The sequence below is a fragment of the Drosophila sechellia genome, chromosome 2L (genome assembly GCF_004382195.2).
Source record: "Drosophila sechellia strain sech25 chromosome 2L, ASM438219v1, whole genome shotgun sequence".
In the NCBI taxonomy this organism is placed as follows: domain Eukaryota; kingdom Metazoa; phylum Arthropoda; class Insecta; order Diptera; family Drosophilidae; genus Drosophila; species Drosophila sechellia.
In genome coordinates this window covers 3,989,656-4,017,134 of record NC_045949.1, presented here as the reverse complement: position 1 = coordinate 4,017,134, position 27,479 = coordinate 3,989,656, and the positions used below count along the sequence as shown (strand labels likewise).

The 27,479-nt window shown below is 39.9% G+C and overlaps 1 protein-coding gene across 2 annotated transcripts in view; it reads right to left on the bottom strand.

Moving 5' to 3' along the window:
- The window catches only part of LOC6613308 (hemicentin-2), a 79,116-nt gene that overhangs the window by 36,505 nt on the left and 15,132 nt on the right, over positions 1-27,479 (bottom strand). For both annotated transcript variants that reach the window (XM_032722554.1, XM_002037749.2), the window contains exon 3: positions 2,993-3,191. In XM_032722554.1, the coding sequence (XP_032578445.1) occupies positions 2,993-3,191 (199 nt within the window). The remainder of the gene's footprint in view (positions 1-2,992; positions 3,192-27,479) is intronic.

The following is a 27,479-nucleotide window of genomic DNA, read 5'->3' as shown; positions in this document are numbered from 1 at the left end:
TCAAAGAAATTCAAACCTAAATTTTATTTTCCTCGATAAATAGTAGTTACATATAAAACTTATAAGCACTGCCTCTAAAATACTTTTACTTTCATATAGTTCCTCTAACTAAATGTTAGTATATAGTATCTACTCCCCTTTTTGCCTCTGCATCAGACAGCGAATTGACTAAATTCACCACAGACATGCCCGCTTACCTCCTTTGGCCGCCCAAAACCGCGTGTCCTTGTCTAGTTGATTTTTTTTTTATTACTACGAGCATTTTTCTATTTGCAGCTGCTCCGCTGCCTTCCTCCACTTTCAGCACAGTTTTTGGGGCCAAGTCTCTGGCGATTTGCTCATTTGCAGCTGGGATAGATAGAATTCTCAGGACACGTGCTCGGTGGAAATAAAAAAAGTGCAAATTATAAAAACTGCTGGCAAAGCGCAGTCATCGTCATCGTCATTGCCGTCGCTCTGGGGAATCCCCTCAATTTTCCACCTCCTATCGGCAAATGAAAAGCGCTTTAAACGAGCCGCGGAAAGTGGGGGAAAGGACGCGTGTCCTTGAGCGTTACAACAAAAAGCGTACTCTAGAGGGATAAGCAAAAGGCCCCCGGCTGCCTTATTCTTGTTGCAATTTTCAAGTTTATCCCCAACAGTCATCCCACGGCTTTATTTATAGCATCCCTTCCCCACCCCAAACAATTCTCCTCGTGCATTGCAATTTGTGATTTGTTGTTGCTACCACAGTGTTGCCCTCGATTCGCGTTTTTTGTTGCTCCCCCTGGGCAAAAAGTAAAATTTTTTTTATAATTTTCGTACCAGGACAGAGGACAGTTTTAAACGGCCGCCAATTATTCGCCATAAATATAAAGAAAGCTTCTTTCGGTTTTCAATTTTAAATTTTATACTAATTTCATTAATCGTCAAACCATTTTACCAGATTTTAGATACCAAAAATTGATATTTAAACATACTTTCTCCTAAGTATGCAACCGTACACTTTTCACTCAAATAATTCTTTACATGTACGAATTCGCAAACAAGGGAATCGTTTTCCCTGCGACTCGTGCCTTCTAAATGCCGCTCTCATTGTTTCTCAATCTCTGTGAGAAGAGCATTCCCCTGATGTCTCGTTAAATTAAATGTTCAGCGAAATATTAGCCCAGAGCTTTTCTTTTTCCCTTCGACCTGTCGCGACATTTTGGCCCAGAGAAAAAATCTGTAATTCTCTTTATTTCTTTTTTTTTGTGTGTGTGTTGTTTGGCATTGCCAGCAAATTTGCAGTAATTTCACTTTTGCACAGATAGGAATTTCCAGGGGGGTTTTCGGGTTGGGTACTATCTTCGCCTTCATTATGTGGCCAGTTTCGTTTTAGCCTCCTTGAGCCGTGTTCTCGTGTCCCGGCTGCTGTTTCTCGTCCTGTTATTTGTCCTTGTTGGCTTGTTTTCGGCTCCTTGTTAGCTTTCGGCACAAATTGCAGTAAAAATATATTTTACAATTTGCCTGGGCCCGCAGCGCGATTTCTTTGGCCCCTCAACGCCTCTTTACGCTGCTTTTCTATTTGTTGATTTGGTTTTATTATGCCCACTCTCATACCAATGCGTACAGATAGAAATTTCGGTGTTGCATTGAACCATTTCACAGAACTTTTAAAAATAAATTCTAAAACAAATATAAAAGTTATCGTGTGCCAGCAACTCATTGGAGGCACAAAACATTTTTTTTATATGAATTTTGGTTTAACCTCTTAGAGCTATTTTCCCCAGTGCACCCATAAAATGTATATAGCGGCGTTATACTAACGCTGGCATGTGGCAATTTTATTTGGCAAGCTGCATGCAGGATGAAACAGAACGGAATGAAACGGAAACGCAACGACACGGAATGGAACGGATGGAGGGTTGCATTCCTCGCGAAGAAGAGGAAGACGAGAAGGAAGAAGTTGGAGGCTCGTGTGGCACAGTTGGCACTTAAAATTTATGCGTTTCCACATAAAGAAACCAAACCGAACATTAAAAAGCAGGCGGCCAACGGGAAGCGGAAGTCGCAGGCACCAGGCAAATAAAAATACAATTGAAATCTGGGGATGAAAGGGGGCAATGAAAATGAAACATAAACACAAACACCAAGAGGTGGAAGGCCATGTGTGTATTCTGCAAGTCTCAACATGCAACACGCGGCTTTGACATTAAGGACACGGGCAATAGTGATGAGATTACGGATCGTGAGGAATCGTAAAAATATGCTTGATAAGGAAAATTGTAGGATACAATAATTGATAGGAAACAGAATGTTTTATTTCCTACCCAAAAATAGTTTTGAAAACATAGAACCCCTCCTATATTAATAAATTGTATGAATGAATTGCTCAATGCTAAGATTCTGTAACTTTCATTCGTATACGATGTTCACAACATTTTAACGACGATTTTCATATTAACTAACCATCATAATCCAATACAAATGCAAAGCCGTAGCCACGTTCGGACTTAACTGTTTCAGTCGCCTGGCATTTGTTTAAACTGCCAAGAACTTGATTTTAATTAAGTTGCCAGACCAGTCAGTCACATGCATAAATCGCATTATCCAGGTCGGGTGGGCGCAGAGAGGAGTGTGAAACATTTAATTAACTTAACAAATGGCTGCCAACTGCTGCTGCCGGGATAAACTGTACTTGCCGGTCGGCAAAAGGATAACCGTTAATGCCACAGAAGGACAGAGGCTGCGGGATTTCCCTCCACGTTTCACTTTATGACCCCACACACACACTCCCATTAAGGACATCAGCTTTATGGCCAGCATTTAACATCCCTCAAAGCGAATCGTTTCCGCAATTATCATCCTTGTTGCTAGGTCGTGCTTCGATTAACCGTTACCAACTAGGGTCGAAAAAACATCGATAGTATCGATACTATTGTACATTGTTGTCAAACTTTTACTTCACAACTATGTCAGATCCATACCAAATTATATAACTATGCTTTTGATGTTTTTGCAAATTACTCACCTATAGCCGGAACTCAACTGCACTTCACCGATGGCTACGTTATCGAACTGGGCGGGATTTGCTGTCCAGCGGGTCCAGAAGAAAGAGAAGTCATTCGCCTCATACTTGTCGTTAAACCGGCACTTGAGGGTTAAGTCGGCATTCTCACGTGTGTCAATGGATTCATCGGCCAGAGTCGTGGAACTCAGAGCTACGAGTGCTGAAAAGATATAGCGAATATTTAATAATGAGATCAAATGACGTATAACTATAATAAAACCTCGTTGGCAACAAATCACAAATCAAAGGACGTTTTCCCTTCCCAAGATTGTAATTTTTATTGTGAATAAAAAATATTTGCCTCGCCACCCATAAACATTACAAATTTTTGACCACCACACAAAACCTCTTTATCAAATTTTCATAAGACTTAATTCGAAAAGAATCATAACTTTCACTCCAATCCCTGAACCCAGACCAGAAAATAAAACCGACGACATAAGAAGAACTTTTCAGTGTTCATGAAAATTTTATCAGCTGTTGCTCTTTCTTTACCCAAAAGAAAAGAAGAAAAATCGGTTTAAAATAAAAGAGACCGTAAGAAAAACAAAGCACAAAGAATTTTGTTTAATTCTTAATAATGCATTATACCTCAAACTTGTCAAGAAAAAAGGAGCAAAATAAAAGGGAGTGCTTTGAATAAAGAAAAATGAAAACAATTTCAAGTAACTTTTTCACATGCTTAGGCGACAAAGTTTCAGATACATTGCCTACCTTTAAGCGCACCTTGAACACATGCGTATCCCAAGGATTCAAGGATTCCCTTCTCTGCTCACTTTTCCTTTCTTTTTTTTGTCGACCCCTGGCGCATTGCTCTTACTTTGGCGCGTAAATTTCGAGTGGAATTTATAGCCGCTTTATATTTGGCATCAAATATGCATGAGGCGGCGTTTAAGCCACTCCAGAAAAAAAAAGCGCAAAAAGTGTTTGAGAGGCAATAAATTTTTGTATTTGAGCTGCAGCTCCAGACTGTATTTCAGACTGTGCTTGTTTCGGTCTGTTTCGCTGGATTTGCATTAGGGCCAATAGTCGTTAAAGTCCCAAAGTTATGCAGCCCATGAAAATCGCATTAAAATTAATTTGGCACTCGGCTGAAGGCCCCTAAATATCCTTATCTAATCCGATGGATAATAGCATCACACGTCAAGGTTGCAACTCTGGCGGCCAAAAGAGCCTTCACTTCTCATTTTGTGCCCGAGTTTTCTATCTTTTTGGGCCGGGAATTTATGTCAAAAGTTTCGTTTCTTGTTATTTTTCCAGGTTCTGGGCGCTGTGCCCATTTCATTCATTTATTCTGGCCGTCTCTGTCTGCCATTAAAGTTACTTTTGTGGAGCTTTTGGCCTGGTTGTCAACGCATTTCTTTACTCATTTCACTTGACTGCTTAGCGGGAGGAATGACGAGGGAAAGCACGGGAAAAACCGGGGAAAATCAGGGGTAAGTAAGAGAAAGAGAGAACTCGCGCTGTCCATTTTCGCAGGATGCGTTTCTAATTAAAAACTTTAGACAGAGAACGAGACGTAGAAGTTCAGCTCGCTGCACTTAGGCAAATTGCCAGATGTTGTCCTGTTCCACTGAATTATGCCTCTGAATATGTTGGGTCAACTATTAAAAAAATGTGAAATATGCATTTCCTTAAGAACACATAAAAATGTGTTAGGTTCTTTCTTCCGTATTTTTTAAATTAGAAATTATTATTGTTAAATGCTTACAAGTTTAATTTTCAAAATAAATACGTAATCCGAAATAGTCGTTTGAAGGATATAAATGAATAACGAGCCATTCTCAGCGAATCTTTATAGGTTCGATTACTTCTTTTTTATTGTCTGACATTAGGAATTCACGAAATGTTCAGTGCAATTAATGGGGCGAATGCAAAAACGGTAAAAAGGCAACCAGCCACTTGCAACTAATTAAATTATCGTTAAAGAAGGCGCACGAAGGAAAAGCTGAAAGAAAAATGTCTTGTAATTGCTCGTAATGAAAAATAATATGCAAAAGGAGCGACGAGTGTAAAGGCAGTCCAGTAAAAGTCTAAAAAAAATTTATTTCCGCTCAGGACAGGGTCAAGAGCTAACAAATTTATCGCAACTAAAAGCTATTGGAACCGAAAGAAATAAGCTAAGTTATTATTTATGTATATTTAATGAAAGTTGTCCATTAACTTTGTGATAGTTAAAATAGCGTATTTGAAAGTGGAGAATAGGTACTTCACAGAAAATAGTAAATCTTTTCAGATTGCATTTTTATTCTACTCAAAAATTAACAACTGTTTTTAAGAGGCGAATTGAAAGTGCAATGTTTAATTCACCCTGTTAATTTATTGTACATATCATATTATTTAAGATCTAGATGTTAAGGATCTCGTTTGTTAAATGATAATTGGTCCAGAAAGTGATCTAACAATACAGCCTATTCGCATCATCTGGTTAATTTGAATTTTCTGAGATTTTCGGCAAAGTGGAAAATATATTCACATTTTCCCAGAAATTTTCATTTCAGTTCAAACGTAGCAATTGAATTTCGCCTGAATGGCAAGAACTGGAAAATTTTCTAGAACATTTGGTCAACGGCCTTTGCGTTGGGCATTGTTGTCTCTTTGGGCCAAGAATTCTCAGGCCAACACCTTTTGCTACAGTGGAGCTTCTGTTGCTGCAGCTACAATACGCAATTATGACGTGGGAATTATATTAAAATGGAAACAATGACGAAGGCGAAGGGGCCAAGGCGGCAGATGAGGTGGGAAAACCCAAGCTGTGAGCCCTTTTGCGGCTGCCTTTGGGGAAACTTGAGAACTAAGGGAACGTAGAGCATAGGAACGAATAGCGTACACTGATACAAATAAGAGGGTAAATCTTGGAGATTTTTGTTTCTTGGAGCCTTTTTGATCACTAACTTATTATCCTGTTTGCCTATATAGGATTCACATATCGATGTTCTGTTCGAGTTCCAAAGTTCATTTATTTTCAGTGTAGAGCCCAAGTATGAGAGCAATTCTACGGCACTGAATTTTGCCCTTGTTAATTGCATGTTCTGCATATCACTTATAAATGCACCCACACAATCACAGCCAGTCAACTTCCCACTTACACAGACACCTTGCCTCACATGTCAGTGTACACATACCCAAGAAAGAGACGGCGTTATGGAAAACGAGAGAGATAGGTATATGTATGGAGGTACGAAGACTTTGGGAAAAGTTTGCCATAATTGGATTTTCAGAGTTAATTACCAGCATTGAATTTGGCCATAAAATGTAAGAAATACCTAGGCTCGCCCTGTCTCTTTCTTTTGCTCCTCTAGCCATCTCGTTTACACACTGATTACAAAGTAAGTTGGCATAGATTTTAGATTTTAATTGGAAGCAAAAGTTGGTGAAATATTTTGTATTCTAGTTACAGTATGTAATAGTCGGAAATAAGATACGCTGTGGCTTATTTTATTTGTATTTACTTTTACGTTTTACGTTAGCAACGCTTAAGTACCTTAAAGTGTAAAAATTACTGATGAAATAGTTATTGCTTTTTTCTGATTGTTTTTCCTAGAGACGTGGTATCTTTAAGGTTGGGAATACCCTCATTGCAGCTACAGTGATACATATACAGAGAGTGAGAGGTCTGTAAAGTTATGCATAATGTGGACACAGCACAGCGAGGAGATGCCAAAGGACGAAGGACCAAAACCAGAAGCAGGACCAACAGAAGCTTAGGAATTATGTCTTATTATTTTGCCTGCAGCCTGTGGACGAGGCGAAGAACAATGGCAAATCACACAGCCAGGACCAAAAGCAGGACTCTAAAGCCGGCAATCGGGTTGTTGTCCTGGCACTGCACCAAAGTCGCAATCTCAACGCCTCCATTCCCTGTCTCTCTGCCTGACTTGTCTTTAATGTCTTTATGCTTCGGCCAAATGTTGGCTGGTCTAGAGAACCGCCACACAGCGAAAAACACTGGAGCAGTACGTCCAAATGAAAAAGGTAATCTTTGACTTTATTAACTTATTTTGCATTACGATTTTATTAAATGTGTGATATAAAATGATATGGGATTAAATGGTAATTTAAGCGCACTGCAGAGTCTCATCGTCAAATTAGTTTCTAGTTTTTTTGTTTACTGCACTAGAATACTTGGCCTTTTCTTCGGTCCTTGCCAACTTTAGAATCCTTTTGGCCAAAAGCAGAGTCGATAAAAACTGCAAATGCTCCTGCTCCTGGCCCATAAAATGCAACATAATTTTCTTATGACTCACACAGATAGACAAAAACGGAGAAAAAATAGCTGCGAGCAAAAAATCAAACCAAACGATTCCAAAGAGGTAAGAGTGGGTTACGTGTTAAGGGGTTAAGAGAAGGGGACTGAATGCGCTACTGTTACAATGAATGTTATCTGTTTTAAACGGCGCTCCCGTTTATCCTGGCTACCAAAAAGCAAGAGCCAAGGCAAATTCCAAATAAAAGCAAAAGCCAAGAGTCTGAGACAGCAAAAGTCAACGAAACGGAAGAAGATTGCAATTTAAAGGCGGCGCAAGGCGACCGTGGGGTCTGTGGTGGGTTAAGGTGCGGCAAACTGGTTTTTTCTGTGTCTGCAGAGGAGTACAGAGAAATATTGATGGCCAAGTTGCAAGCTCCTTGGGCCGAGAATAAAAATAATACGAAGAAGCCTCAGTTGCGCGAAATCAGAAATCTCTAAGAGGGGTGTCGGGAGAAACGTGACAGCATTTATGTGGCACACTTAACCCTCTGTGGAAGAGGAAGGTCTGTAGATGAAAATAACAAAATAATCGATGTCTGAATCTAAATAAAGCTATGCATGCTATTTATTAATTCACCTTTTTTTTTTCTCTGAAGAGTGGGTTCTTCAGCACCGCTTGTTCAATAATATTACTAAACAAACTTTTTATGAAAGTACAAAATCTTGAATTTCAGGTAAAATATAGTAATTAATTATTGCCTAAATAATAATTTCTTATCAAGAAATTTAAAACGTGTTTCCCTGAGAGAAGAACAACCATCGCAAAAATTATACATGAATAAATTAGGCCAGCTATGGGTTAAAAGACAAGAGACAAGAGAAATCGCATGTTGCAGCTGTTCCACTGCGAATAACGAATGTTCGCAAACGGGAGGCGGGGCGACAGGGGTTAAGACATTGGCAGATGGGGACACCTATATCTACCTACCGTTATTTCATTACAACTTTTGCATGACAATGCGGAAAAGTGGGAGAACATAAGAAGCTGCAACAAGAAATTCTGTTCTTTTCCTTTGGTGAAAAAACAGGCACAAGATTCGCAACCAAAGTCGAGGAGATACACAAGTTGTATCTCACAGAGGGAAAAATATCTACATGTGTGTATATATGAAAAGGCAACTTTTTTTGCAACAGCAGCGGCATTTATGCGTTTTTATGCAGCGGGCTCCAAATTGCTTTGGCCAAAGTGGAAAAACCAGTTCGAGTTGCAACTTTGGCTGCACGATACTCACACGAAACCCCTTAACCCCCGGTCTTAACCCTCTGGTGCGAATGTGTCTGGTTAACATGGCTTAAGAAACTTTTGTGCCCCCAAAAAAAGATATATAAGCAACAACAGATAAGTTGCAACTTTCGAAAGTTCCACAAGAACTGAAATGTTTTCGTAGCTCTTTATTCTTTCTGCCTTTTTTCTTGTTTACAAGGGACCTCCTCTTCGTTTTTCCCCCTCCTCCTTTTTTTGGCATACATTTCGGCAAGAAAAAGTCGAATGAAAATGCAATTTTCAAAAGCAAAACAAACACTTGTTGATATGCTGCCAAAGAGAAAGGGGCCGCAGCCGAACTGGTGTTGAAATATTAATAAATAAGCCTGGCAACTTTGGAAATTTTCGCCAGCTAACTCTAGGATTGCCACCCCCTCTTGACAAACCGCAAAACCAACGAGCCAAAGGCAGCTGAAATTTTTCTTGCTGCCACAAAAAGTTGCACATGCATGGAACGCACCCGCCCTGCACCCCTTCTCTTAACCCTCTGTCGACCAAATCAAAAGCGGGCCAAGTGCGCCAAACTTTTGCACTCGAAAAAGCCCAGAAGAGAAGCCAAAGAAGGCGGAAAGGAAAAAAAAAGGCAAAGAGATACAGGAAAAGTACACCAAGAATTTTCCTTTTTCGCTGTTGACTTTTGGGTCAGAGTTTTCCCCCAATTTTTCCACCGCGCCCTGCGTATCACTTTATCAACACTGGGGAAAATTCAATTTCACTTCCCCATATGCAGGCGAAGGCAGTGCCCCGGGGGGCGTGGCACTTATCATATTCGCGCAAACTTTTGGCATTGCAAAGTTCAACACTTTAGCAGGAGGAGTTTATTAAAAATGCATTCGAAAATGAAGCGAAAAACTACGTGGGGAAAAAAGGAACGGTGAAAGGGAGTACAGATAAAGAAAACATTTGTAATCTTTGAGGCTGAGAAATGTTTTTAGTTAGTCAAGACATTAGCGCACTTTAATATTAAACTATTAGTCAAAGAGTCAAATAAAATTCCTTGAAATCTGTAATCCCATTTTAACCGAACAGTTTGTTGCTAAATAGTATTATCTCCTTTATTTTTCCCACTGCACTTCATAAATTGCCTCCAGCTTTGGTGACCACTTTATCACTTGGCACTCCCCAGATAGACCCACACAAAATGCAACAAAAAGAAAAGAACAGCAGCAGCTGGCGAAGAAATAGAACAAGTCGAAGTAGTTTCGCTTGAACTGGAACTACTGAAAAATACCCCAAGGCAATCTGCAAGATACTTTTGTATCTTTTGTGCTGCCACTGCACTGGGATTGCGGTTGTCCGCTGGTAATGACCAGAGCACGTTTTGTTTTCCGGGGTGGCGGTGGAGGGCTGAAATATCTCTGGCAATATTTGAACATTTACGCTTCATCGATTGCAGTCCGCACAAATACGGCAGAAAGTATCTGGTGGATAGATACGAAGGTAGCAAAGTTTGCTGGCCAAACAAATAAACCACCAGAGAGCGGCCAGCAGAAACTTTTGTTTACCCAAGTGCAGGCGTACATGGCTGGGTGCATAGAGCTTCCCTTTCCTCGCAATCGAAGCCGAGAAAAACGATAAAAAGTCAGGTAAGGAATGGCCGGAAAACCCATTGCTTGACCAACTCCAAGTTGTTGACAATCTTCCCGAACGAGTGGGTGAGGTAGTCTTCTCCAGGGGTGAAAGGATTTTCTCATTACCGGGGAATCATAGCTTTCATTGCGCCTCAGCCACGTGGACACTTTTCCTCACAGCTAATTAAAATACTTCAACACTTTTCTCTTACTTCTGATTGAATCCGTTGCACTTGAGAAAGCAATTTGCAATTTCATTTACAACGTTACCTGCAGTGTTTTCAATTTAATGGCACTACTGTCAAAAAGTGATAACATTTAATGAACTTAAAAACTTAAATAGTTAATTCAACGCATTTAATTTGCGTAAAAAGACGCATTCATATCATTGGTTGATTAATCATAAACAAACAAATTAGGCATCGTTCTCCGTGTATATTTTGTTTGTATTTAATATTCATTTATGGCTGCCACACACGCTCTTTGATTCAGTTAAAAATCAGCATTGCATGTCATAAATATTTCTAAATGTTTTGCTTCTTTTTAAACACGAAAAAATCAACAACAGATGAGCAAAAGGAAAACCTGTATCTCCTCGCATGCAAAAGATTTTCCCTTTTCCACAAAGGAAGCATCATTCTAAGCACACAGGAAACAGGAAAGAAAAAGAAGGAAAGGCAAAAAAAAAGAACTTGAAGGAAAAATCACTGGCAATTTGCATAAGATACAATTGAGTGAGTGTCGTTTCTTTATATTTTCCTTCTCCATTTTTTGTCCTTTCCTGCCGCTTCCTTTTTTCCCGCTTTCCCTGCAGTATCTTGAAGCTCGTGTAATGAATTATCATATTTCATGTGGAAACGAGTGAGAGGAGCAACAACAACAATGTTTGTATTCAAATTTGTGCCGCCAAAGTGAAGTTGAGACACAAAAGGGGAGCAGACTCCAAAGAAATGCCGCAAAGTATGCCATAAAAATATATCCACACAGCCGAGAGCTGAAAACCAAGCTCAAGCGAAGACCATGATTCACGAAAAACACACAGATACGGCAAAACTTATAGAAACACTTTAAAACTTAATGAATATTAGTATATCAACATGCGTAATTTTAAATTAAAATTGTTATTTTTTGTGGCTTTATGCACACTTGAATAAATGCCAAGCATAAGATGATTTACGTCATAATTATGAAAACTATCTCCTCCACTATTTTATCCCATGCTGTTGTATCTTAAATAGAAAACCAGATTGAGTCGCCGTTGGAATCTTCAACATTCCTTGTTGATATGGGTCGGAACAAGGACTTAGCAGCTTTGGCTTTCGAAAGGGAGGAGTAGTTCTACACCCACAACAGCTGTTTTATGCGGGCTGCCTCTTCCTTTTCCATCCTTTTTTCCACTGGCATCCAGAGATCCTGGGAGCCGACACTGGGAATATGTCAGCAAAGCTTCGCTCATCCTCTGCATTGTTCCCCGTAGAAGGAGCACTCGCTTATAAACCATGTCCTGTGTCCTTTCCATGGCATTTCATTCATTTGTCCTGCGGTTCTCAACTGCAGCTTAGTGGCAAATTCACCGCGCTGTTTCTCTATCTGTATCGCAATTTTTGTTGCCCCAACTTTCCGTGTTTTTGCGTGGTGCAAATTTAATTTTCAGCCATGCCGGCACGCCCACACTCGCACACACACACACACACACACTCCGCCGCCCCTTTGAGCTGCCCCTTTACTTTATTTTTTATTCGCCCGCACTTATTTTTATATACATTCTTTTTTTTGCGCTAGAGTTTGGTTACTGACCACTCGACAAGCTTTTCCACGCTTGTTACTCATGGAACTTGGTTTTGGCCACGGCCGCCATTCACCTCGTGTTTTTGATTCCGAGTGCTGACAAAAGAATTGTGGAGCAGCAGCTGCGCCTGGAAAAGCAGGAAAAATCGGTGCGAGGGTGGAGTCAACGGCTGTGGAAAACCGCAGCAGTTCATTTGACCATCGCCTTTCGGATTGCCAAATTGCATAACCGAGAGACTTCAGTTTTGGAGCAGGAATTTTGGGTCAGAAAGTTGCTGGAGTACCGGATCCAGACATACAAATATTGTTTGAGTCTTGTTTGATCCCTTCAAGGAATGTGGATAGAGAAACTAATATATCAGATCTAATACTTAATTTCCAAACAATCACAAGAAAAAATTGCCAGAGAATGTGAAACAAAAACGGAAGAAAAGGGAAACTTTTGGCAAAGCTACTTTGGCGAAAAGACTCCTATCCCCCTAGATTTTCTTCACTTTTAAGACCTGCGTGCTTGCGTTGGCAATGTTGGCAAGTTGATTATTTTTTAAAGCATATTTTTAAAAAAAATCTCCTACGTTTTTCCTGTTCCCTGCCTTTTCTGGCATTTCCCTTCCAGTTGCTTTGCGTTTTGCGAGTCTCGGCGCTAAGTTGGCGCTAAATTAAAAACTTTTGCATTACATATATTGCACGGAAGGATCTGAGTCGTAGTCCCAGAAATGCAGCTGGGCAAAGCTCGAGGGAAACGCACGCGGAATCCGGGGGAAAACAAGCTCCCTTCTCTGGTGCATTTTTCACTCAACAAAAAGTTTGGCACGCTGTTTTTGCCGCTTGTTTTGCTCAACTTTTGCTGCTACTACTGCTTGTAAAACCAATTCCGAGGAAAATGAAAGTAATTTTTCCCATTTAGCATTAAAATATACATATAATAAAAGTCAGAGGGAGTCGAGAATGCTGGAGAAAAGGGCAAGATAAAAGGGAAAAGGCGGCAGCATAAGGAAACTTCAACAGTTGCTCACAGCAACAAAATGTTTGCCATTTAAAATTGCAATGCAATAATACTAAAAATCATCATAAAAACGCTGCAAACTATGCAGAACATATAGTGGAAGTAAGAAAAATTGGCGAAATGATGGAATAGCGCAGAACAAAGCATGCCAACATGGCGTATACACAATTTGCATCGCTCTTCCACCGGAAAACTAACCCGAAAACATCGAGTAATTAATAGGTGGAACATCACCGAGGGTTCGAAAGTAACCAAGTGCATCGTAAAGGGATTTGGCCAAACTCAGCTGCAAATTGTTGCTTAGGAAAGTTTTTAGCATACTTGGAAAACTGCTCTCGAAATATATGGTGCAAACTTCAAAATATACTCAGAAGAGTGAAGGAACATTAATTTTCGACGCATTACTTTACAAAATGTGTGTTTTTCAATATTAAAGTAGTTGGAAATTTGGTTAATATTGCATCTCCTAATCATGGAGCCCCCCTTCAGGGTTTCCAATTCATTCAAACTAGTGTTAAGTATCTCCATTCCGCTGGGCATTTGTCAAGTCGCTGCTATCAAGGAAAAGCACTCGGAAAACATTTACGAGCCGAGCCCAAAACCCATATATGGGCTCGCAATGGTTCAATAAAGCAGCTTTATGGCGTGACATCTTTTCACGCAAAAGCTGGCTGGGCTATCTCCATTTTCCCAGCCATTAGGAGCCGCTTACCTTTTCGATTTCCCCTGCTGACCACTTGGGCGGCCGGCTATTAATATTATCTCTATGGCACGGCGAACCAAAAGTGCCACAATAAATTAAAAACAAAATACCCAGCCGAGAAATTAGAACTCCTCGGATACGAAATCGAAAGGGGGGCAAAAACCCAATCCCTCTATTCGGGCCAAAATCCCCAATTTCTGTGGAAGTCCCGCTGTTGCGACACTCAATAAACCAGCGATAGACATGAAAGTAGAGAGAGATAGCTATGGGTTCGCAGAAAGAGATAGCTATGGGTAGTACGAGCGAGATGGGTAGAGAAAAGTGGAGCAAATGCATGACAACATTTTCAGTTGTTGGTGTCGCTCTTTTTTGGCAGCTCTTGCAGCAGCTCTTTCCACCGACACAAAAGTGAAAAAAATGAAAAAAAAACTACCGGCGACAATAAATTTTCCAACTGTTTTTCCTGTCGTGTTCTTCTTGTTGTTGTGCGTCAAGTGACCCACATTATTTTTGGGTTCTTCGTATATTTTTTGTTGTTTTTTCAGCGTTCTTTTTATACCAGTATTTGTATGTCCATGCAGTGGGCAGGGATTTGACAAGGGTTAAAGCACAATGACAACAACCGCAGCAACAACAAGTTAAAAAAAGTTAAAAAAAAAGTATCACGACCAAATTGTAACAAAAATCAACCAGCATTGCATTCGCCCTCCTGTTTTGAACTTATTCCTTTTACTACAACTTGGCCCGGGGTCAAGCTCAATTTGTTGGCCAGATATTTCTTGAATCTGGTCGGGGATAAAAAAACTTTATCATTCGTTAGGTTAGAGCTTATCGATGATTGTGTGGGGACCTTTCTCAATTTTTCTCGATTTTATTCGGAGTGATTTTATTAAGCAGGAGGATTTACTTAACATGGTGAGCATTACTATCTTTCCAACTTCAAAAGTTTAATTGAAATTATCGTTGACTTTTGTGACACCATGAGCATAATAAACACATTTTGCGTACAATCCCCTTTACCTTCCTTAGAGTTAAGTCCCATTTACACTCACTTTAATTGCTGTGGTCCGGAATTGAATTTGGTTTTCATTTGGCCAGGACCAAATCTGTATTTAAGCCCCATTTACACTGGCCCTCGCATATATGAGCTTTCGGCTTTGCGTTTTCCACACTCACAATCGCAATCACAATCCAAATGGAGGCTTAAAGTCACTGGATTTTTTGCATTTTAATAGCCATTTGCGGCACTTAAAAGCCCAAAAGCAAATGGGAAAATGGCAATTGTCGGGCGGGGCTTTGTTCTTTTTGCTCTCCTTTCCTGTTGCACTTACTCATGCTGCTGTTCTGTATTTTTTTTACCAGTCTGGGTCCCCTTTTGCACCTGTTTAAATAGCCAAGTTAGTTGCGCAGCTAATTAAGTCAAGTTTATGCAAGGATAGGGAGGGTCCCCAGCCTCACCTTTTCCTCTTTTGACCAACCATCGGTGTTCGCACGTTCTCACCTGGTCAAAGTCCCCATGCCTGTTTTTTTTTTATAGTCCTTCATCCACTGGTGGCAGCATCTAATGGTTTTGTTGCTCCCCCTTTTTTTACTGGTTGCAAAAACAGAGTCCCTCCCATTTATTTCCGCATTATGTCGCCACAAATGTCTAATGAGACTGAGGCAACCAGACCACATTGACAATGATGGATTTCCTCTGGTTAATCAATACGAAATAAGGCGAACAAGAGGAGGGATTGTACCCCTAATGGAGCAGAACTCACCCCTCAGCCCCAATGAAACCATTTCTGCTGTTTTGGCAGGGGAAACATTTTAATTTTTTAAGTGCGGACATTTTACGGCTTTGGTCAAAGTACCAAAATATTTTTCCCACTTTTACACAGATATTTTGTTTAACCATTTTTTGCCTTCCTGTTTTGTTTTATGAGAAAATACCAGTACCAGTACCAGTGTTTTAATTGCTCGCATAAAAAGTGTTCACTTTGGGTGCAAACATTTTTTACCCAGAAATCGATTTGCGGTCTCAAAGTTGATTTCCGAATTCTCACAGGCTTGAACTTGGTTAAAAGTGATTTAAATAAAATATTTATTGAGTCAAGTTGACAGAATGGAGAAGAAGCTTAATCAGCTGGCTCGACAAAGAATTATGTGTGAGTCTGGGCATCGAGAGGCTTGGGAAAAGTTTGGGCATGTATAAATTTAAATGAAACGAAGACGATAAACGCAGACATTTAAATTTGCATATTGCTTTGCTCAACACTAATTGAAATTCATTTACATTTAAGCCAGCAATTATGTGGAAATTCCCAAGCAAAACAATTTGTAAATGATGCATACGATAAAAATCCAAAGCAGAGACAAAAAATCTTGGAAAATTTGCATAAATTAAAACAAAGCTGCTGCAGATGAATGACAACTTAATCTTTCCTTCTGAGACAGAAATTATGAAACTTTAATCTTTTTTTCTGGCCAGCAGAGAGCTCGGAAATTCTAAAACTCCTGCTGCAAACTAGACAAATATCTTTAACACACTCTGAGCAAATTGTTTGCGGTTGTGTAAGACGGCAAAACATAACGCATTTATATATATTAAAGATGTAATCCCATAATCGATGCAATTCATATACGTGTGTGCGTTTAAATAAATTGCATAAGAGACGCCAGACTCTCCATCTAAATACCCGTTGTAATGCAATCAAAAACTTTGTTAAGCGCATTATGAACAACCAGACAAGTGGAGAAAAGTGAGGAAAGTGATGGAAAAGTGGCGGAAAAGGGGGCGGCCACCGACTGACCATGGATATCTGCTCATTGTGCATGAAGTTTACACGATTTTTGCTTTACATCTCATTCACCTGCGATTGCCACACATGTCTTGCCCCCTCCCCCGTCGTCCAGCGCCAATTTTCTTCATGGCCAGCTGAGCAGGTGGAAAACCGAAAGTGAACCCTCGCATAATTTGCTCAGCAAACTATAATTACCATCTTATCTTCAATGGTCATATATTTGGCCACTTTCTCAAAGTATTTGTACTGCTTAATTGGGATATTAGTCTAGACTTGAAAATATACTTTATGGCTCTACAAGATTGCTATCAAAATAATTCTGCAATTAGGTTATCTGTGACGATGATTGCGTAATTTGCTTAAAGTCGAACATACATTCCCAAATAAAATATTTAAAGCAATGAAAAACCGTTTGGCTGTATTAAAACTCAAAAGCCCATTTAACCGAACGATTAGCTTTCGTTTGACCGCGAACAATTTACACGAAAATACCAGTTTATATGACAAATGCTTCAAAAGTGTCATTCTTGCATAATTTAATTTGTGAAATATTTCAACAATTACAGCGCAAAACGGCGAATGTGTAATTGTGCATGCGAAATTTGTGCGCCCAAAAGTCAATTTAGTGTAAAATTCGAAGCGCTTTTCGGTTTTTTTTGGTCGGCCTATAAAAAATAGGGTTGAAGCATGTGTTCCAAGATAAAACAAAAAGCATCGCGAAATTTATGCACATGACACACAAGGTTGTGTAACTTATCCAACCGAAATGCTTTTCGCAAGCCCGCAAAGAAAACAAGAAGCTGTGTCTAAATCAACAATCAAAATTTCCGAATAAACGTACTTGAAGCACCCAGAATGCGAGCGGAAATTTTAAATAAACAAAAGTCCCGTGCTCTCGATAAGTAAAATTAATGTAAACATCGCGTTAAAGTCGGAGCAGCAAATTTCTGCTGAGCAACTAGAAAAAAGTCTACGTCAAAGCGAGAAGCGTAATTAAAAAGACCCAAAAATAAAGGAGGAAAATAAGCACGAGAACCGGGAAACGTGAGGAGCATTTTAGTGAGGGGAAAATGTTGCAGCAAATTGAAGGCAGCACGCAGCGAAATGATAAACAACAGGGGAAAAGTGCATGCTGCATGCTGCAAACTGCCAACTCCAAACTACGGACTTGACTCCCGAAAAAGTTGAGACAAAGAGCAAGCCACGTGCCAAAATGTATTGCATACTTTGTGGCGCAGACAACAGCATGTTGCCACGCCCCCACGCCCATCACTCATGCACTGGCACATCACGTGCACTGAGAAAATAAAAGAGGGCCTTAACATATGGAAAACATTAAAAAAGGAATATCGAGTGGGTAATCGTAATTTCTGAATAATTACTTTTGTAAGTCTGGATGCAATTGTAAAAAATGAATTAATTATAAAGTGTTTGGCACATTTTTAAATAACCTGTTACGCGAATTTAATTCTCTTGTGTTTTAACGCAACTGGGAAATATGTACAAAAAAGGATTTATGTTTTCCTTGTATAGTTTAGTAAAAACGAAAATATTTGAATATTTTTTCGTGTCTCCTGATATTTTTCAGTAACCTACGGGTTACACCAGGGTTGTCATCATCAACAAAGTAATCATGCATCGTCGTCTGGCGTTAAAAGTTTGCCCAGCTGTCTGCCTTCTTTCTCCTGCCGAACCGTCCTGTGTTTTTTTACTCCCACTTTCTTGTGCTTTCTTTTTTCCTACACTGCTGCTGCTGTGCAAAATTTTATTATTAAAATGCAAAATTGAAAATGGCAGCAACGTGCTACAGAAGTCTAGAGTGAGTTGTGGGCCCCATATAAGTGATGCGTGACAGAAGAGGCGGGGAGGGCGGTGGAAAAATGATAGTAAGGCAGCAGGACGAGGCACTTCAAGCTGCTTTGATATTAAGAATGAGTGGAGCACACTAAGCGTCCTTCCTTTGTTGATTCAATTTAAGTTTCACTCAAAGCAATGAACAAAATTGATTTTGCCTAAGCCCGCTTACACATATAACCTCAATCTGTATATTCCTCTTCGGTCCAATAAAGCGAAATCAAAGCTTACCTGCAAAGAGAAGATGATAAAAGGAGTGTAAGTAAATTGTATCAGATAAAAAGTGAAATTATTCTCCTAAGTCAGTGGAATTTGCATTTAATTAAAAGATTAGACACTAATAGAATGGAAACCAAAAAAATAGCGTAGACAAGGAGCAAAAAATCCTGGGTTGTCACCTCAAATGGCGAGTGTAAAATTTCATTTAATTACACACAATTTTCCCAAGTGCTCAGAGCGAGATGGCACGAGGGTGCGCGAAAGAGATAGCCATCTAGCAGGTATGTGTGTGATTTTGTATGGCTGACATTGAACAGGAAGCTCGGATTTCAAACCCAGATGCAGGCAAAACCAGCAGAAAAAATATGTAATGGGACACTACATGGAAAATGAACAAGTGTGGATTAGGGCCAGGAAAACGAGACCAGGGCTAATAATAACATTTACATGTGACAGACGAACAGGCAACAGGGTAGAAATGGCAGCAAAGAAATATGAATATGCATCATAATGCAGTGGGAACTCAAAAAAGAAACTCGCAAGCTGCAACACGACACTTAAAAAAACAATGTGCTCAAAAAAATAACACTTCGCTACGATGTGTACTTTAAATTCAACAGAAAAATTTATCTTTGATGTTATAAATAACAAAAGTTAGTAAATAAATATTGAACAATAGATGATAACTTTTTGTTTTCTTTTTTTTCTGTGCATAAATAACAATAGCAACCTGCCACCAAAGAATGTTCGATGGCGAAACCCCAGGGAAAACTCGACAAAAAGAATAGGGAACCGGCTGAAGTGGATAAAGAAAATAAGCCAGCAATCTGCACATATTCTCTTGGCCTGCGGTGTCTTTAGAGATGACAATCGTTGATAAACTGGAACAAAGAAATCAACAGAAGAAGGGAATCCACAGAGAAAACTGCTAACTGCAGCAGCAAGTGCAAATTGCAAATTGCAAACTGCAACTTCTGATGGGCCCGATAAGGATGACGATCCCATCTGACCCGCAATAAATATTTATATGCAGCCCTAGACCACAAATCATTTCAGATTTTCACCCGTTCTCCTTGCCCGCCAATTAAAAAACAATTTCCGGCAGATAGAGAAACGAACGCACACAATCGAGAAAAGAGGAGCCCAAATCAAATTAAAATCAAAATTAAATTTCGAAAAAGGGCAGCGTACACGTTTTCGTGGAGTCCGTCAGTTTCGGGTCGGAAAGGTGGAATGGAAATGTTTGATGGCCTAGGTAAATGTTTGGGGGCCTAAAACGAGATGAGGAATCCCAAACAGAAGCGGCAATAAAGAACAACAAGAACTACAAAAAGGGGCAGATGTTTTCTTTTTCCAGTTTTGGGGCAGCTGAGAAAAGAAGTGGAAGGGAAATGGGAATGGTAATATTTCGAACAGGTTTTCGAACATTTTTAATTAATTCGGTTTGTATTACAAAATCAATTAGTTGGTCTATCTACCAAATAAATATATATATCCTTTGTTAATATTAGCATTAAATTTTAAAATTTAAAGTTACTCTGTACTTTCCTTTTTGGACGGATTTTTTTTGGTTGGTTATCCACTTTTCAGATACTTGGAAGGCCCCAGAAATAATGCAGGAGGTAAATATTTGGCAACCAGCTAAGATATAAAAAAAAGCGCAAAAAGTGATGCTGACAATGAAGACGATTATAAGGAGTTCGTGGAAGGCGTATCCTACCAAACTGCCCCGTTCCATGAAAAAGCCCTTCTCTACCCCTTTTTAACCACTTTAAACCGAAGCGAAAAATTCCACAGGCAGATGTTTTGCCAGAGCTGAAAAAAAAAACTTAATTACACTTTAGATTGGCACTTTAAAGCCGAGATTGAAGGCCGAAACGGAGACAGGGAAGTGTTGCACATACAAAGAGGAGATCTGCGGAAGGAAGGGGCGCCACACTTTAAATATCTTTTAGGGCAGCAGCTGCTGCAGTTGCCTTTTTATGTAAAAGATATAACAGCAACAACAACAACGAAGCAAACAGGTAAGAAAGCTGCAGCGGAAAATGCAACTGCCTCAGATGTTGATGTTGCTGGGCTGCATCATCAACGAATCTTAATAAACGCCGGCGACAACAGCAGCAGCAGCACCAACAACAATTTATGTTTGTCTCCTTCGCTGGCATTTTTTTTAACAATTTGTTGTTCGTCTTTTTTCTTGGCTTGAACGTTTTTTAGGTCAACGAAATGCCAACAGATGAGGAAGAAGCAGCAGCAGCTGGCGAAGAAGATGATGACGATGCCAACATACATTCATACATACATAGATACATACATACATATGTACATCCTCATACAAAAAGAGAGTTGGGCCAGAAGAAGAAGATGAAGGGGCAGCTGGAAACAGGTAGGTAAACGAGGAAGAGCCAACAAAAGTCAAGTCATGGACCATATTTGCGGTGCACAGAGAAAAAATCTGATTCAATTGAATGAACTTTGTGAAATGTTTTAATAATCTATTGCTTATTGTTAAGATACAGTTGTAAGATTGTTGTATTAATATTTGAAATATTATAGCGAATATTTTGATAATAAAAACACGTTATTCCATTTGTATTCATTTTTTATCCAACTGTAGTTGTATCTGTTGTGGAATCTATTGTTGTTGTTCCCCCTTTTTTGTCTGCTGCTCGTCTATAAATCTCTTGGAGAATAGAACTGAAAGCCAAGAGGCAAAGAAGCCCCAAAGAAGCGAAGAAGAAAGAAGGAGAATGATAGGCAAGCGATAAAGTCATTTGCATAGTTCAACAACAACAACTACCACACTAGTGGTGTAATAGAAGTGGGGGAAGAAGAAGCATCTTCTCTCCACACCTACAACAAATAGAAAATGGGGAAAAAAACTAAAATAAGGCCCAAACGGCGCGATAACCTTTCCAAAATCAAATTAGAAGTTGAAAATAAATGAAGAGGAAGCCGGCGCACAAAAGGCCAACAACAATCAAATTTAATCAAAAACTGGGATAGTTGAAATTGGAGAAAATAAAAATAATGAGTCAACTATACAAACAACAGCTTAAAAGGTAAATATAAAGGAAGTAAAGATATACTAAAAAGGAGATGCTCTAATGAGAAAGTTTCGAAACTTATGATGCTTTCTATAAGGCATGATATATTGCTTTGCCCCATCTGACTTTATATACAAATTCAAGTTGCCCAAGCTGAAAATCTTCAACTAAAAAGTAATAGCATGGCAATTTTCCACTAGGTGTTGCCCAACTTCATGCCACTTTTAACTCAGCCAATCTTCCGAAAATTCAACCATCGATTAATCCATCATAGTCATCATCTATAAGTCAGCCCCGCGGCTCCTGCCTCCCACTCCACTTTTAATAGCCCGTTTCTAATTTGATTCTTATGTGGGTTTATTTGGTCCCTCGGTATTCCTCCATCAAAAGTCATCAGAGAAGCCGTCTGAAAGCCGTCACAACACATGGCAACCCATTGCCTCACTCGGCGGTAGTATTTCCACACTTTTTGTATTTTTTCCCCAATTTTTTGGCTTTGTCTTTTTTATGACGCTTCATTTTACAGATACGAAAAAAATGAAGATATGCATGCGAGGTAGTCGCATGTGTATGGTTAAATTTGAAGATGATATTTTATATTTTAATGGTGCTCCAGACAAGGGGCATTATTATACAATTTAAAAGTGGTTTGCAGCCATTTCAGAGATGTTCAGTTGTGGCGTTTTAAGTTTTATATTCGGAGGAGTTTTATTCAAGTGCAAAGCAATGCAATCAGGTTTGCAAATTAATATACATCAAAAATTAGGTAATCTCTTGTTTTGATTCTTATATCATATTTATTCCACTAAATTGTGTTGAAGTTTTTATTGTCTAGCGCATAAAGCTCATGTTTCTGTTATTCAGACAAGCTCATCTTTTGTTTGGTTTTGGGGGACGTGTTTTGAGCGATTATGAAACCGCCATATAATAAGCCAATGTCTCAAAAATGTGATATTTTCGGCGCACATACACATCTGTACATACATATATGAAATGAAAACCGAAGAGCAGGTGTAACCGAAATCATCATTAACAAAAGAAGTCGAACGAGGCAGCGAAGTTGAAAAGAAAAACAGCCAAAAGGCGCTTAAAGTTAATTAGTCATTTTATGGGCTCTGCGAGATATTTTTGGTCATCGACTGACTGGCTCTAATGGGAATTTTATAGAATTATGTAAATTCTGGCAATTCCGATTCTGACCTGCTGCTGATAGGCATTTGATGGGTCACCGAGACAAAGGGCAAAAGAAGTTGGATCCGAGAATTCCCAGTGCGAGGCTAATGCTAATTGCGCCTTAAAGTTAATTTTCCCACAAAAAAAAAAAACACAGAAAATATGAAGCAAAAAAAAAACTGGGAAAGCCAAGGAAGATCCTTGAGTGAGAGGCAGACACTTTGTTATGGCACCCAACAAATCCTTGGGCTACCTGGGATTTCCCCCACGATTTCCCCAGCTTTTCCTTCGCTCTCGTCCAGTTGGAGGCCTGAGGCTCCATCTTGCTGCTTATCCTTGGCTCAGCATCCTTGTCGCTCCATTTGCGTTTAGATTTTCTCGCTTTCACTGCGCTCTCCTTTTGACGCTTCTGCTCGGTAATTGCATGTGGAAAGGGTAGTTTTCATATTTAGTGGGGAATGTAGAATATAGTTGGTCTTTCAAAGAAATCTACAAAGTTTACAGTAACTAAAAGTCCATGAAAAGACTTCTTGCGTTAACTTTAGATCATTTAACTTCTTTTCAAATATGCATCTATTTTAATCCTTTTTTCAAACCAAGCCCCAATTGCATCTCACATCATCTAAAAATTATAAGTAACTAGCATTTAATTTTATGGGGAACTACATATTCGGTCTGTAACTGTTTTTCCTAGACCTTCCGCTTCATTTTCGCTTTCTTGTGGCTTTGCATTCGCTCGCTCTAAATACTTCCTGGTAGGTTCTTGACAAACAATCTGCACCTGCACCTGTGATTTCGCAGCAGGTGGGCTTTCCACCATTTTCTCGCACTTATTCCGCATTCCCCAACTGCCTTCGCTCTCATTTCGCTTTTCCTTAGATAAGGATAGAGCTGCCGCAGGCTTTCCTCAGCAATTTCCACGCGTGCCGTCCGTTTTTCACCCTTTGTGTAGTAGTTGTGTCTGTTGCACCTTCTTCTCGTGTGGCATCCCGGCAAATCCTGCGGATCCTTTGCATTTAATAATTAAAATATCCTGGGCCAGCACCAAAATGATTTAAAGTGCCAACGCCAAAACGGCTGGGCCAAAAGGGTTTTCCCTTCGCCGGATATCTTGGTCCTTGGTCCGCTTTTCCCGGAATACTTGCCGTCTTCTCTTCTCGCTTAGTTTGTTGTCATTTTTAACGCCTTTTTAATTATTTTTCACTTTGGCAAATGAAAATGGTGACAAAGAAAGGTTGGCACAGAGGAGCACGAGGGGAAAATGGTGTGCCGGTAAAATAGTGGAAAATGAGTAGGGCAGAGGAGTTTGCTTACAGGGGTTATCCCTCGCATTCTCCCCGTGTCCAGCTGCGCTTTTGGTAGCTTTTCGCCGCTTTTCAACTGTCATCAGTTGCAGCTTTTCAGCAACAAAAGTGGCGAACTCAACTTTAGTTAATTTCGGCTAAGTGGCACACCCCTTTGCACGCCTCCCAGGCAACCCACTCAGTTTCCCACCCATTTTCCCCCATCCCACTTCTCTCAGCTCTTTAACCTAGTATCCTGAGGTGTTTTTTAATATTTGAATGCACTCATGTGACTCCTTCTCACCTTCGCTTCCTCACGCAGCCATCCCATTCGCACTTACGCACATGTGGAGCAGCCCGTGCTTCCTCTTCGTGATTTTCCACCCCCTTCTCTACACCATTCTACCTTCCATTTTCCTCTTATTATGCATGACGCGCTCGTGAAAAGCGAGAGACAAGTTTTTTCTTTTCTTTGGCAGACAGACACACCCGCCACGCCCCCAATTCAAATGCCCACCTAAACGAATTTTCCGACTTGACACGGTTTTTCCAACAGCCAGAGCAGCTTAAAGAAGCCATTTTAAATTTCAGCAGCATTGTTGGCCAAATTAAATGTAAAAAATTTACCACCTATTTACTTAATTTGGTAAGAAATATGACTCACACCACACATTAAGCTACAAGTTTAAACAGAAAGTTTCTTTCTGGGGTTTTCGCAACTCTGTGACTCACTGAAAGCGGAAATGTCGGCTCGTTTGGTTTTATAATTATAAACTTTATTATTATTATGTGTGCCATCTAAACTTGGTCTAAATAGCCAGCTGACTAAGGCGTAAAATATTTTTCTCTCTTTTTCATTACTTTTTGGTAACTTGTGTAAGTTAAGTAGCCGTTTGTTACGTTGAGTCAGTGTCACGCTGACTAAGCCAAGAACAAATATTCCATTTGCAGATCAGACAACAAATTTAGTTTGATATTGAGTCTAAAAATAGAACCTACACATTTTTAAAAATATATTAAATTAAAGTTGGAGCAGGCAGTAGTGGAAATCTGATTTAATTCCCAAATTTATTTGATGACATCTGTGGTTATTGCATTCAGTTCTTTATGATTGCAATTCGATAAACTGAAGTCAAAATTCAATTCTTACCAACTGGAAGCCAAAATCATATCACAAGTTTTTACTGATTTTCTAAGTTTTTTCCTCTTTTTTTAAAGTTGTGTTTCGTGATCATTGTAATTGTGTTTGTGTGTCAATCTGCTGTGAAAGAGATGGCACACAAAATGCACTTGCCTTAAGATTAAAAAGAAAAACTTTAGCAGCTTAGGAGGAAAATTCTCAGCAGCATTGTTGCATTGTTTGTGCAGCAGAGGAGATAGGAAAATATCTAGAAAGAGAGACAAGTGCCTAGATGCAGAAGAAAAGACCTAATGACATTTGTACACAAGCAGGGAAAAAATCATGGGAAAGAAACAAAAAATAAACAGTCAACAGATTTATATCAGCATTAGGCTTGGTTTCTACATTTTAAGTTTTATTTTTTCTCATTTCAACAATTTTTTTAAGTGCTTGTGGGAAACCAACATCTTAAAAACATTTTCCTATCTTAATCCAACAATGCAGGTAAAGTGAAATCACTTGGCAGATGCACTGCGACTAAATCAGAAGCTTTAATGAAAATATAACATTTAGCAAATTGTTTGCCAAAGAGTAATTAGCAGTAAAGCAAATTTAAAAAAAATCTTAGGACAGGGTATAATTTGTGCCAACGGAGAGGAAGTGCATATGAATCCAATTTTGTGCTAAAATTACAAACGCCCAACAAAAAAATTGAATGTAAAAGGATAATTTTTTCACTCAATTTTCGGGTAGGCAAAGGATTTTGTATGTCACATTTGTTTTGTTTGCCTGGAAAAGTGGGAAAACGTAGGCGTGGCCGGAAAATTGGCAGGCACCTGTTTTTGGTGCAGCATTGGAGAAAAAAGTGCAGCAGCAGAGGGAAAATTTTACGAGACACGCATTCCAAAAATGCAAAAATAGGGTCGAAAAAAGTGAAAGGCCCGAAAAGTGGGCAGTGCACGGGTTGGTGCAGCCAAGCGGGCGTGGTCCTTGTGAAAATTCGCATGAAATTGTGGTTTTGTGTGTGGTTGGGGGCTCATCAGGGGCGCCACCGAAAAAAAAGCCACCCACTTGGCTTCGAGAGACCATCGAACGTTGGCTGCCAGTTTGAAGTGGCATCCTTTCAGCCCACTTAACACCCAACGTACCATCCCCAACCCACCGCCCCCTTTTCGCCCAGCCCCGCCCACTAGCCGAATGTGTTCATGTGTCCATTGACAGCGACGATTTTTGCCATAATTATTATGATGATGCTTGGCATTTGGCAAACATGCAACGGAAGGCGCCAAAGGGGGGTCAAAAAAGGGGCTCCAAAAAGGGGTGGGCGGTTGTAGATGGGCGTGGCGCAGCAAGGACAACGCGAATCGCCAGTCATGGCAGATGAGCCATTTTATTGCCTGTACATTTGCGGTTAGTTGGTCGCCCAAAAGGGGAAAACACATGGACGGGTACAGGACAAGTTTCGGAAAATGGAAAGGGATGCAGCCGCGGGTCAATTGTTTATGCGCGAATTTGGAGCGAGCAGCAAAACAGCAGAGAAAACATGGATGCTAATGGGGAAGTGCGTGCAGAGTGCATTGCTTTCTCTGATTTACGGAACTGTTTCTGGGTCAGAAACTACGAATTGAAACTGAGGAATGAAATTGAATTCGAAACTAAATTGCGTTTCTGAGAATGTTTTAAGATACAATTTAAGAATTTCGATTTTGTTTTCTACCATTGCTGGTAATTTTGATTTTATAGATTTCCATATTTCTAAAATACATGTTTTCTTTTTCACCGTGCAAGGAAAAGTGTTTGCTGCACTGCAAAACTTGCAAATGTTTGGCAAACGATGGAAAACAGCGAGAATCATTGGTGATTTTTCGAATGCAGCAGCACGAAGGAAAATGCACTGGATGCGTCTGGTTTTGATTTGAAAGACGTCAAAGAGGGAAATGCAAAGGGAGGGTGTTGGAAAATGAAAACCCGGAGTGAAGATCGTGTACACTTCCAGGAACGAGCGGAGCGATAGATAGCTGCGCTAATTATTGCGCATCATTGATTCGAGGGCAGCACAGAGGGGGCTAAAAGGGGCTTCGAATGGGATGGTTAAGAGGGGGATAAAAGGGGGCTAAAAGGGGCTAAGACTCATATCAATGATGGCAACTGTGCTGAGATGAAACCAATAGCAAGCAAACTCAGACTAGCTCGTTCACAGCTCTCCTTTTGCAGCGTTTCGAATTTCGAAATTTGAACTCGAAGATAGCTTGTTTTGGAGGGGGTGTAGAGGGGGCAGAGAGAGGGTTTTCCGGCGGGTTTTTCATGGGGTTATTTGTCATGAATGAAATGAGCTCTACGCATGTGACGAAGATGAGGAGATTGATGTCTGTCGCATCCATTTAA